This window comes from Mastomys coucha, unplaced genomic scaffold (assembly GCF_008632895.1).
Source record: "Mastomys coucha isolate ucsf_1 unplaced genomic scaffold, UCSF_Mcou_1 pScaffold19, whole genome shotgun sequence".
Lineage (NCBI taxonomy): Eukaryota > Metazoa > Chordata > Mammalia > Rodentia > Muridae > Mastomys > Mastomys coucha.
Genome location: NW_022196901.1, coordinates 900,845 through 914,848, shown reverse-complemented (window position 1 = coordinate 914,848; position 14,004 = coordinate 900,845). Strand labels below are relative to the sequence as shown.

Below are 14,004 nucleotides of genomic sequence, written 5' to 3'. Positions count from 1 at the left end.
CTTAAAACTTTATTATCTAGACTTTTTTTTACTTTTGTTTAATTTAGGAAAACTGTACCATAAATATGTAGATAGTTCATTGTAGAGAGTTTATCTGTGACCTTACTGTATGATAATTTTTTTTCACTTAAAACCATGAGGCTAGGAGTTTTTCTTTTTATTGCAAATAGATTTTTTTCTCACATAATATATCTTCATTATAGTTTGCCTTCTCTCTACTCCTCCCTGTTTCTCCACACCTACCTACCCATCCAGACCCACTCTTTTTTGTCTCATTAGATATGGGGAGCCACAGCTGCCACCCTATACATATATATTGAACACCTGGTCTCCAGCCAGAGCAGAGAGCATTGAGATAAACAAGCCTTAGTTGGAAAAGCTGTGTGCCTCTAGTTTATGATGCAAGCTGGCATGATTTCTTGTAGCCTATTATGCTTTGCCACGTAGCTGATGCTGATTGGGCCCAGGGAAAGTATTTAACCCACAAGGGCTGGGGGCTGGAGATGGATAGTAAGTATGTAGAGAGAGAATATAAGAAGTAGTGAGTAAGTATGTAGAATTAGGGCTGGTGATGGGTTATGTAAGATTTAGGACTAAGTATTTAAAATTGGGGCTGGTAATGGGATAGGAGAGAAGATGTAGATATAGAAGATGTAAGGATAGATGTAAGATATAGAATTAGGAAAAAGTATGTAACTAATAAGATATAAGTAGTAATAAGTAAGATGTAAGAAGAAGATATAGAAGAATATAAAAGAAGCTAGCTAGTAAGAAGAAGTAAATATGAAGGTTCCTGATTAAACTGCATGGAGAAGGGCTTGGTGTTTGCCTCCTTACTTCTAACTGGACGGGTAAGGCGGCCGACAATTAGATTACAAACAGGCTTCTAAAGGATAATAAAAAAATATAATAAGGTAAAAACAAAAACTAATCGATTGAAATTGGACAAAACAAACAAGCAGGAGGAAAAGAGCCCCAGAGAAGGCATAATAATCAGGTTTTACACGCAGTGGCTCATTTGATCCTCACAACAATTACTAGTATCTCTTTTTACACCAAGAAAACTGACATTAAAATAAGTTAAAGAACTTTCCCAAGCTTTACAAATTTAAAGTACAACATGTCCAATAGCAAATCTAATGTTAACCTTGAGACCCTGATATAACTTTCAATCTGAGAATCTTCGTGGTACAAAGTACAAGGGAAGACTTGAATTTCTGGAAAAGCCACACAGTGATTCATACACAAGCCATGACTCACTTTCACCTTGCTCTCCAAGAACTATTGATTCTGCTCACACACTGAGAAAGTCCTCACGGTGCAGAGATCTGGGTCTTCATCTAACATGAACATCTCATGCATTTTCTTTACATTTTATCAACTGTCTTCTTTCTAGAAATCCATATCTTCCACAGTTCTTTATTTTTAAAGAGGAGCAAATAACTCATAATTCAATAGTTTCAACAATAAGATGAAAATGAATACATGTTATTCTGGAAGGAAATACTAAGACAAAATAAATGGAACTGTAATGGCAACCTATGGTAATGGTTAGTACTCAAGAGTCTAAACGATAGGTTCTGAGCTCAGTAACTGAAGATTCAAATTGAAAATTCAAGCAAATGCACACTGACTGCCTTCTTCCCTCAGCCAGGCGCTCAGCTCATACTGTCCTCTCTTCTATATAAAGCTGCCATGCACACAGTAACTCTGAGCAGAGGGGATAGACATACAGAGGACTAGACCAACTGCCGTTCTGTCCTAGCTTCAACCATTTCTAAGGAAGGCCAAACTCATTCACAAAGAATGTTAAGACCAAGAATATCCATAGAATAGTCCATTTAAAGCCAATTATAATGCCAGGTGCAATGGTGCAGAATTTGGGAAGTAGAAGCAGGAAGACGATGAGTTTAAGGCTGGTAAAAAAACAGGACTTTTTGTCTTAAAAACAAAAAAAGAAAAGGAAAGGAAACGAAACAAAACAAAAGGAAAAGAAATATATATAGTTGATACTACTATCTGACAATTTAAAAGTAAATTATAATAGGAAACTTATAATATAAAATGTATTACACACCATCAATAAAATCTACCTGTTGAAGGCTCCAGGGGAACAGAGAGACCACCTTCCACACCTACTATACACCCACCTTAGCTATTTCTTCTTCCAATCGTTCTTGATACTGTTTTTCCATCAACTTAACCATATTTGTTTCTTGCCTCACTTCCAATCCATCAGAAAACTACATGGAAAAGAAAAGATAACTATTACGTATACAAAATGTCTTATCACCTATTTTAATTGCCTTAATCTCAAAATGTTTCTAAAACAATATTTCTTGGCAAATTTCCGGATACTGTTAACAGAAAGTAAATTTCTCTTATTTTTAATTAAAAACATCAATTCTAATAATTCTACTAAATTATACTTACTACTGTAAAAGAGAAAGATATTTATATATTCATAATTAACAATTCTAAGACAGGTTAAGGGAAATTAAAATAAGATTATGTATATATAAGTGTTTCTTTTAAGCTAAATGCCAAGCTGTGACTGTATTTCTTGGTCAAAATTTTTTTTCTTTTTGGTATTTACTTATACAGTCCAATTTTCCACAAACATGAATACATTTTTGTCAGTATAACAAACATAAGCATTTTCTAAAACATAAATACATTCTTAGCATCAAAGTATTTAACACTTTTGTGACATTATTTTTTAAATGGGTCATTTGTTTTTAATGTGTTTATTATCTTCTGAGTTTGTGTGTGCATGTGTGTGTCACTGTGTGCATGTAAAAGTCAAAGTCTTCAACCTGTGGGAGTGAGATTTGTCCTTCTACTATGTTTCTTCAGGGGATCAACAAACTCAGGTCTTCAGCCTTTAAGTGCCTTGACCTGCTAAGCCGTCTCCTGTTTTTTATGAGTCATCTCAGGCTAAGGGTACAAATCTACCCAGGACAGTTGGTCACAGTCCAGTGGGCTTGGCCTTTTCTTGCTTCTCTTGCTGCTGCTGCTGCTGCTGCCATTGAGGGTTCTGCCTGCATTGGTCCTTTTACTCCTGGTCAAAGACACCTTCTTCCTCTTCAACAGGCTTGTTGTATCATTTCAGCACTTCTGTTTTGGCTTGAGTTGGAACATAGTCCTATTAGGATCAGGGTGCTTCCCAGCTTCTCTATCCATGTATTCTGCTGCTGCTCCAAAAAGATGGTATCTACCATGGCTTGGGGGTTCAGACAATTGAGCTCTGCAGGTACAGTCTCACTCAGTGCCGTCTACTCCCAGTCCTGATGTTGCCTCCAACAAGTTTGTACAGCTTACTCTCCAGGCTATCAGTTAGACTCAGAAGCTCCAGGACCAACATGCTGGTGAGAGCCCTTACTCTGACCCATCTCCAGCATATTTCAGAAGGAGCAGAACTGTAGTCCATGCATATGACCTGAGATCAGATGGGTGAGGTAAGCCTACCCATATGCTGAACCTCACCTATTCCCTAAACCCATCATTAGTCCCTTCTTGGAAAAGTCCCTGCTCTGCATTCGGAAGCTGGGATGTCCTTTGCATATCACAGGTCTCCAGGGGGTGGTGCAGGTTATACTGGAGCACCAAAGGCTGTGTATGTGCCTGCAGTACTGCCACAGTCATATCATCAGAACACAGAAACTTTGCTAGTGGTTCCTTCACCTCCATGAAGGCAGTGTTATTAGTGCATTTGAGATAGATGACATCATTGTTAGATTCTGAACCATGACTAAGCAGTCCAGTCCACGAATTTAGAACTATCATGATCTTCCCTGTTGACTCATTCACATGGGTTAGAAAATGGTCCCTGAAGCTGTGGCCAGGAGGAAGTGGAGGTCCTACACTACATAGTCCCAGTGGGGCACAATGCCCCACTGTCTGTAACTGTCTGTCACAGATGTAAAACCAGTGGTTCTGGGCCCAGTGAGCAGTGTGTCCATGATGTTGATCTTTACGTGCAAGGTTTTTGTTTTGTTTTGGTTTTGTCACTCAATTCCAGACAGCCATAGATACAGATGTTCTAGAGCCAGTTCTGAGAGTTTCCAGTGGGGAGGGTCCAGACTGCCACAGCATGCTCAAACCAGTGTGCTGGGCAGTGCTTGAAGTGTCCATAGCCCCCAGTCAGTCCACAGCATCTTGAGGTCTTTCTCATCTTCTCCTTCCACAAACTAGGGCTCCTCAGCAACTGACAGCACTGACTACATTTGCCTTTTCTTCCTGAGTTTCAGGCATTTCATATTTGCTTTGAGTTTTAGACTTCAAATGTGGAAGCTTTTGAGATCTGTCCCTATGAAAGAACTTCCAGGCCATCTCCACAGGGGCAGTGGTGCAGCCTGAAATGGGTCCTGGGTCCCACCCAAGGTTTGCTCTGGCTTGTTTCATTATGAGGCATTCTTTGGAACCTGGGACTTCTTAGAACTGTCAGTGCTTCTGACCTGTGGGTATGGGCTCCCGGTCCTCTTCTTCAGAGATGATGCCTGAGAAGGACAGGCAGTGGGCAGAGAGGCCTCTTCCTTCTAGTACCTCCTCAATTTCTTTCTCTTGGCCTCATGTTTGTCTTACTTACACACAAAACCCCTGCTGTGCCTGGGGGGCTGACTCCATCTCACATACAGAACAACAATAATGTGAATTTCATCCAAATAAATGACCCTTATGAGTATAGGAGATACAGAAATTGGCTTGATGCATAGAATGAGAAAGAGTAATGATTTTTATCTTCTCTAAATGCAGATGCTGCTGAGAGTTCTGTTGCTGGAGTTCTCAAGAGTGGAGCAGGGTGTTTTCCTGCGTAGCACGTGATAGGGCTTTTACAGAAGGCACAGCCTCTGCTAGATGAGGACATGCCTGTCACCACAGCACCAGCACCTTGGACCTTGGGGATTCCTGAACACTGTCTCAAAGGTGACCTTCCCTGCTTCCTACAGAGGGAAATCAGGGCTGAAGCTGAAGCTGAAGCCCTACATGTATTGTATGTGTGTCTGTGTGTGTTGTGTATGTATGTCCATCAAAAGGCATATGTTACACAATAATAAAGAGGCCATGAATTAGAGAAATGTGAGGGAGACATGAGGATGGAAAAGAACAGGGGAAATGATGGAACTATACTTTTGTCAAAATGAAAAAAAAAATCAGGAAAAGGTTTAAACTGATAATCCTGGATAAAGAAAAAGAAAGCCATCACATTTCCTTCTTCTCTGTTTTCCCTGTGCTAAGAAAATAATGAAAGTTTCTTTAAAGATTTTAAATCTTTTGTGTTTAATTAGTTACCAAATCACATTCATAAAAATGGCAGTAAGAAAAATCAGGGTATTTAGTGGTTTTAAAAAAATCAAGATAAGAAATGTAATACCTCTGCTGTGCTGTCCTCCCGCTCTCTTAGACAGCTTCCACAGTATACTGGTTTCTGGGCACCAGATCCTCTAAACACCACTGAATCAATGGATAAGCTAAATATAAATGAAAGAGGGTAGAGGTTTTAAGAGTTTTGAGTCATTATTAATCCAAAGTTTATAACATACACACACTGAGAAACAAAAATCAATAAGTCAAGGCTTACAGACATTGTAACTTAACTCCATTTCTAACTTTTATATTTAAAAGTAATACAATGTAAAAGGATTATTTTTACAGATCAACAAATACTCTTTATGCTACTTTATAAAGTATATTAAAATATATATCTATAGGCATTAACTTTATAAAGTTATTGGAGATAAATTTAGTAAAGAATAAAATCTGTTTTATTAAACCTCTCGTTCCTGTCCTTGTCCCTGTCGTCCCTGTCCCTGTCCCTGTTGTCCCTGTCCCTGTCCCCGTCCCCGTCCCCGTCCCCGTCCCCATCTCTGTCCCCGTCCCTGTCTCTCTCTCTCTCTCTCAAATGCCTGGAAGAAGACAAACTGAAAGTCAGAATGCTCCCCTGTACCTGTAGTGGGCCTAGGCACAGTGGCAGGAGAGGAGACTCCTTCAATGTAACAAAGTAACTTTTAGACTTTGTTGTTTTTAATATATGTGTGTGTATTTTTCAGCTTTATGTTTCTATTCTACATTGTTCTACGGGCATTCACTAATTTATGAATTTTTTTCTAAAATGTTTAGCTTGAATACTAAAAATAAAGCAACATGAACATTTAAGAACACAGGAAAAGATAAAGGGAGAAAGTTATAATTTTCGCTCTTAGGAAATATAATTACATAATCCTCATTCATGTATAACCACACTGCCTTCTTTGTTCCAGTCTAATTTTCTTTTTTAATTTCCTTTTTCTGTTGCTTTTACTCTTCTTTCTCCTACTCTCTCTCACATTTTGCTGTCTAAAACTGACCATATAAAAATGATGTCACTGTCTAGCACTATAACTCATATAACTTCTCATGACATTTAGCCCTTTTCTAATATTTAGTGGTATAAGCAATGCTACAGTATCACATGTTACAAATATGTCTTTGGTACTTCCATCTGTATTTTTCTATGATAAAAGTCGTATAGCTGTTAAGACGTGTAATACTTGAAATTCTGGCACTTCATTGGCAATCACTTCATTCTGTAAGCTTTACTGGTATTTATCCCAATTTGGAGAAGACCAGTTTAACTGACACTGGATTCACAGCTACCGTCTAAAACTGATGCATCCACTGCCCCCTCCTATGTGATTTCACCCTTTATATAAATGTAATCATGTCCCATATTCCCTGCCAAGCAACACAGGATCATAGTATTTTTTGCTATGCTTCCATGAACATGCCAATCACATGTATCTGTAATTATCCGTTAGTCTATTTTCCTGGCATTCTAGTAGGTAAAATTACAGAAATGTGCAATGAACATGTTACACAGACATAGGTTTAAATTCCAGAATATATGTGACTAGTTTACAGCCCTAACCATTACTGTCTTTTAATAATTACTTGCAAATTGTGCTCACTGCATTATTTCAAATATATTCACAATAATATAATATTTCAATTACATTGAAACATCCAAGAAAAGCTACATTTTATACATCTGATTCATTTTTTTATAAATTATTTTTAAGTTGGTACATTTAACATTCAGTGTTATTATGGTCCTTTCTAGCTAAATCTGCCTCTTAGCAGATTCTCCTCATCCACTTTCTGACACCCCAACCTTTTATGTGAGCCTTTCCCCTTTTTTTCTTCCTTTCTGGTTTTGAGGCACAACACAGTCTTTGCCCCTCCTCCATCTTCCCCAGTAACTCTCTTTACTTTCTCAGTCCCCTAATATTTTTATTTGGTTTTGTTTTTCAAGACAGGGTTTCTGTCCTAGAACATCTTCTGTCTCTGCCTCCTGAGTGCTTGCAGTACAGATGTGTGCCAGTACTGCTGGGCTTTCCTTTCTAATTTTTAAGTCTTACATTTATATACATACATAAATACACACACACACACCAGACACACACACACACACACACACACACAAGGCCATTACAAGCTTGACTGCATACAAGGAAGAACATTTTGTCAAACATTTTGAGTTTGGGCCACCTTGCTTAATATTACACTTCCCAGATTCATTAACTTTGTTGCAAAGTTTATAATTTCACTTTTTTCTACAACTGAATACAATCTTATTGTTAAATATGCTGCATATTCTGATTACCCATTCATCTGTTGATAGACATCTAAGCTGGTTCTACTAATTGTTATTGTGATTCAGAAAGCATAAATATGGATGATTAGGTATCTCTGAGGCAGTGCTCTGGGTATGTGACCAGGATTATAGCTGGGTCACGTAGTAGCTCCGTTTTTTAATTTTCTGAGAGAACTCCACACTGAGTTCCATAATGGCTGTAGTGGCTTGCTCTCCCACCAACCATAAAGAAGGATTCCTCTTCCCTTACATCCTTGCCAGCACTGAGTTGTCATTCAATTTCCTGACAGTAACCATTTTGCCTAAGGTAAGGTAGAATGTCATTAATTTGCATTTTCCTAACAGATAAGTATATGTAGTACTTGTAGAAATACTTGCTGGCCATTTGTGGTTTCCCTTTGAGAATCATCTGCTCATTTCATTAACCTATTTGTTACTTGGCAGTTTTGGTATTACATTTTTGCAGTTCTTTGTCGATTCTAGATATTACTCCAATGGCAAAGGTCTCTCTCATTCTGCTGGCTAGTTATTTGCTCTGCTGATAATTTCTTTTGCTGTGCAGAAACTTTTAAACTTCTTTGTACAACTAACTGCTTCCATATATCTATTCAACACTCTTCACAACTTGTTTCACTTATGCCTCAAGACACTAAAGGAAACTATTATTATCTGTTCTATTTAGAGGTGGCATGGTCTGTTCCTGATCTCACGGCCAGCAAAGGTTACTGCAGAGGACAAATGGCTCTAAAGTCCACAGACTTTTCAATCTCAAACATTTGTCTAAGAAGGTTCTGGTGTGAGGTCACCTAAATAGATGTTAAATGAAGAATCTGTGTTTCTTAAACTATTTTGAGTCTAATTACAAGGAATGGTAAATTCTTTTTATTTTTATTTCTTTGAGAAGTAAATTCTTAATTAAAAAGAACAAGAAAGGGCAGTAAGCTGGGATGAGTCCAAATGCAGAAAAAGCAAAGCAGCCTACATTCTCAAAAAAAGTAAAACAGCCTACATTCTGAGGCCTGCTCCCCACATCCATGTGCCTTTCTTCACACACTGGAGAAAGCATCATTAATTAAAGATTATTCACTAATTAATCATTAACAACAGATTATTTGAAATACACTGACTGGTTTCAGAGAATTCTTACTCAAAAAGACTACAGCAGTAGTTTCTAAATGTCAATCCATAGGCTGACTATATTATTTATATTGTTATCTGACTCCAAATGTACAATTAAGTATTATTATTATACATATCTCAAACAATAAATTAAACTCTAAAAACCTCCAATGTTTCTGATGTCAGGGAATGTTTGGCAAATACTGGTCTCAAAGAACCTGGGGCTTTATGAGACTGCCAAAGTGAGTGAGCACTTCCCAGGCCTACATGTAGTTCTTGAATAAAAAAGTAGGCTGCTTTCACAGAGGTAAGGATTTGCTGTCTTGTCTTCCACCACTAGCTTATAAACTATTGCTGTTCTATTAGCAAATGCCTATGAAGACGGAAGTCCTACAGAAGCAGGGTAGAATCAAGTCAGAGTAAACCTGCAATTTTTATAACACTAGCATTCCTCCAAACGTAAATCACTGTTATAAAACATTCAAGTATCAACTGAGCACCTACTATGTGCAGGGAATTACAAGGCTTTGGAGTATATCAGTTACTTAATGACCCAGATCCACCCTTCCTCCCTAAGGTTTATAGTTCTTTATCAGAGGAAATACTAATTCACTCAAGGTAACCAAAGAACTCATGACAATATGTTCTTAGTTGAGGATCCAATGGCAGCAAGGAGGCTGGACATGTCAACAAGAGAAGAAACCATTACAGGTAGAAGAAAGTGCCATAAAAAATTCCTTAAGCAGAAACAGCCTGATGTATTTCCTGACCCTAAGGAGGAAGCTTAGCCTGAGAACAGTTGTCTCAAACATCTGAGAAGAATCAGGGAGGTCAATGGACTTACAATTCAGGACAAAGGAGCACTGAGTAATATGGTCTCTCCTAAATTTTAAGGAGGAAAGTGCTCACGCTGAGTTGACTGTATAGAACAGAGGAGTTAGAGTAAGTAGTCTGTATGCAAGAGCAAGGCCTAGCGGGAGGTGCCGTTCCATGGACTCTGAAGGCAGAGATAATAGGAACTTGTCATAGATTAGAAGACAGGTATGAGAAAGGGACAGGGGGAGTTGCAAGCAGAAGGAGAGAACTAAGAAAGGAGCACTCTGACACTGGTGAGTGTCAGCATTCTGAAACAAAGTAAAAGAAACTCAATGGAAGTGGAGATGGGCCAGCTCAAAGTAGTGAAGGCAAGGTACAGAGTACAAGAGAAATATACATCCACTATCTGATTTAATCCTGCAGAAAAACAACTTAATGACAATTTAAGTAAAATTCCAACAGTAAAACATTTTTGGTTCACATTTATTTCATATGTCTCAAAGGCAAGGAATGATCTGCTGAAATTCTTATCTCTCTGCTCAGGTTACATTTTAGTCTTAAAATAGCCCGTCTGGATATGCTGAGTGACAAAGAGCACATGCATACCTTGGCTGAACGGGAGCCTCACTGACGGCCTGAAGTCTTTTCTGTAAACACTCAACTTCTGCCCTGTACTTTGCTTTGGTTTCCTTCAGCTGCAACTGTCCGGCAGCCACGAGGCTCTGTAACTCCTGGACTTGCCTCTCACACTCTCTGCTTTTCTCAGTCGCTGGCAGAGAAGACACCTTGCTCTCATGACTGACATCTGTGTCACAGGAACAGAATCAAAGCACACTTTGGTACAAGTTTTTCGGTAACAAAGCAAACTTAGTTGTGTATACAGAAAGTACTTGGATTTCTTTAAAAGTATGCTTTTAGTGAAAAGTTGGGTTGCAGTTTCGCTTATTCTCATTGATGAAAACAAGAAAATTGGCCGAGTCAATATCACTCTATCCTCATGACTGTAATATCAGTAAATCTAACAGTTTTACATCTTTACGTTTAAAATAATTTAGAAACACAAACTATAAGTCATGAGAAAGGTCCAAAGAGATGAAGAGCCTTGGTTTTTCACTTTAAAGATGAGAAAACTGAACAAGATGACCATGAAATGTTCAAGTCATCAAATTATCAAGTGTAAAAAAGGCAAATGTATATTCTTTAATATTAAAGTACTGTACCATGTTATACACTTGAGACTTACCCATGCTCTGTAAAGCACTCTGAGAACGACGTGACAGAAGACCTGACAACTCTTCTGCCATATTTTCTTCAGCAAACTCGAGTGGCACACCATCTGTCTGTTGTTCATGAATCTATTGAAAACAGAAGAATGATGATGTGAATATACAATCCAGGCCTTGGAAATCTACATTGAAACAATCAGAGTACTTTGCATTAGGTCTGTTCTTTAGTCCCCTAAACCTGGAACACTCTGAACCAAACACTTTGTTTCCTTTGACAAATGCCTCACTGTCATAGCCACAGGAATTAAACTATATTAGTAATGTTCTTTTATATCCAGAGGAATGTTCACTTTCAAAAAACAAATGTATCACAGAAATTTGAACTGAACAGCCTTTAAATTTTCACTGCAAGCATCAAATTTTTATTATCAATACTTGACAACAAAATTTATATTTCCCTCTGGATGAGGGTTTATGCAAAGTGGTATGTTGCTCACTACAATGCACTCTTCAAACATTTAAGATCTGCATAACCAACTTTGAGACAAGGCAAAGTAAGATTATAAAAATCAGCTTAAATGTGTGCACGCACAGACACACACAGTGTATCAGACCTCATAGAATTTATTAACTCACTGAGAAAATGAGACTAGTGGAGAAGTAACACTTGCGGAGTCTGAACGTAATGGCAGGGCCTCAGAAGAAAGACTCAAGTGAACCTGAGTGATGGGAAGAACCCACACGTGATCTTGGCCTTAATCATTTATAGCAATGACTTTCTGGAAAGGCTCTGTGAGAAAATATATGCTTTAATGAGTAAAGACAATGATCTTGTTGTCAGGGGCTTAAAAAGGATGAAAAGGGCAAAATAAAGCTGGTTAAACAATATCTAAATTACAATAGCAAGGGGAAAAGAGTCTTGACTTGCCAGACTAGACAAACATAGCATACAATGAAAACCACTGAGTTACAGGAAAAAACAATGTTCCTAGAGGCGTCTTCTACTACACTCCTACCTCCTGGATGTTTCTTAATCCCCTGCTTTGACTCTCTCTCTCTCTCTCTGTGTGTGTGTGTGTGTGTGTGTGTGTGTGTGTGTATGAGATATTACATATATATGTAATTGGGTGGATGCATGCACATAGAAGTCAGAAGTCAATATCAGGTATTTTCCTCTGTCAATCTCTACCTTGGTTTTTTAGTTCCTAGATGCATCTGAAACTTGCCAATAAGGCTAGACTTTTTGGCCAGCAAGTCCCAGGGATCCTTCTGCTTCCATCTCCCCAAAACCAGAATTACAGAACATGTCACCTTCTACATGGATTTGGAGGGATTAAACTCAGGTCTTCTTCTTGCCAAAGAAGGACTTAACGGAGCCATTCTCCAACCCCCTGAGTACGTTTAAACAGGGAATCTTACCTATAACTTCCCAGGGATAAAGTAAAAAGCACCAGATAACTTTATGGTGTAATATTTACTCAACTCACAAACACCGGCTAAGCCTTTATCATGTGCATTGCACATGTTGTGCTAACCAGAGGGAATAAATGCAGGGTTCCCTGTTGAAAGTTTGGAATCGTGTGGATGAGGCAGATCAGTAAATGATTAAAATAAAATGAAAATGTAATATGATAAAAACATATGATTAAGAGAGAGTGTTGAAACAGAAAGAAGCGTAACCAAGCATGTAGGTTTAAGGGCTAAGAGGAACAGAGGGAGGATGTGTAAGCCTAGGAAGGCAGCCAGAGATGACACAAGAAAGTAACTTAAACTGTAATGAGAAATAGGAACAAGCCAAGAAGTACAGAAAAGGATGGGTACCCTAGCAGACAGAGGAGCATGCAACAAAGCCCAGGAGTGAGAGTGTGGGTTCACTTGGCTGAAACGAGTATTAAAGTTCTACACTGATTATTGCAGTCCTGACCTGATACTGATGGACTGTGTGATGTCTGGGCAATTACGGCTAACTTGCTGTGTTAAAAACCACTCGTTACCCGATGTGCGCACAACAGTTGAGAGAACAGTTTTGAGATGTCTGTCTTTAGAAAGGGCTGCTTCCCTGTTTTTCTCTTGGCAGTAATTAGAAAACCTAACTAATGAACATCTCTCTATGATAATATAGACCTTCCTTAAATGGTAATTGTGGGTTACCACTGCTACAGAAAAGCACTACGGTCTGTGTGAAGACTTATGGAAGATGCATATCTGCCACTTGATATAAAACTGTGGACTCCTAAGCTCAGACAAATGACATTAGCACACAATCTGAGCACGATCTTACACTCACACAGGAAAAATCGAAACGTGTTAAGTGACTCTTCTAAGAGCAGACACTGAAGGGCTGGGGCAGAGCCAACAGTCAGTGCCAGGTAGTAGTTGAACAGCATAAAAAGTCCACACCCGCACAAGAGGCAGCAGAGCGCGACAGAGAAATGTGGCCCATCAGAGGGCACACCAACAAAAGTACACAAAGAAAGAGCTAAGTAATGTTAAATGAGATATCAGCTATGTGCATAACAACTAAATATGTCTTTAACATATAAAGACAGACCCATTGCCTTAAAAAATACTACATGTAACACCCTACGGGTGTAGTTTACTGATAGGCTACTGTTCTACTGTGTGCCTTGGTTTAAACTCCAGTGAACTGAAAAAGGAAAGACAGCTATACAACTAAATACAATTGTTTCATACTTTAACATTTGACATCCATTTACACTTCACTATGACTTAAAAACCCATCCCAGGAAGTTACATATCATTTAAATTCTGGATGTTTCTTCAACTGAGGATATAAATGCTATAATACAAACATATAAATAATTTAGTATTTCTAGCATCCTTCTCCATGTTCACCAGTTTTACAACTTGACTGACAGAACAGCAGGTAGTAAAACAAATGCAGATATCATATCCTCCATCCCACAGACCTTGCTTAAGCGTGTCTGCAGTCCCAAGAGCTTGCTGCATTCTTCCGTTACTTTACCGAGAAGGATTTGCATGTTTTCTTGAAAGTCTGAATGAAGAACAAACAATTATAATAATTTCATTTCACAGTACAAGTTTACCTCGTTCACAAAATATGATTTATCTACTCATAACTTTAGAAACATATCAGGTAGTAATAAACCCATAGTAGTAAAATCATTACTATGAAGAGCTGGTACGACATTAACGTGAAAACTTTATCTTAGGATACATTAGTTTCTG

The 14,004-nt window shown here is 38.3% G+C and overlaps 1 protein-coding gene across 1 annotated transcript in view; it reads right to left on the bottom strand.

The window, feature by feature from the left end:
- Akap9 (A-kinase anchoring protein 9) overlaps positions 1–14,004 on the bottom strand; it is a 174,068-nt gene that overhangs the window by 109,563 nt on the left and 50,501 nt on the right. Inside the window, 5 exon segments of the mRNA XM_031380282.1 lie at positions 2,151–2,243; positions 5,375–5,471; positions 10,175–10,373; positions 10,812–10,923; positions 13,725–13,810. Of these exon segments, the coding sequence (XP_031236142.1) occupies positions 2,151–2,243; positions 5,375–5,471; positions 10,175–10,373; positions 10,812–10,923; positions 13,725–13,810 (587 nt within the window).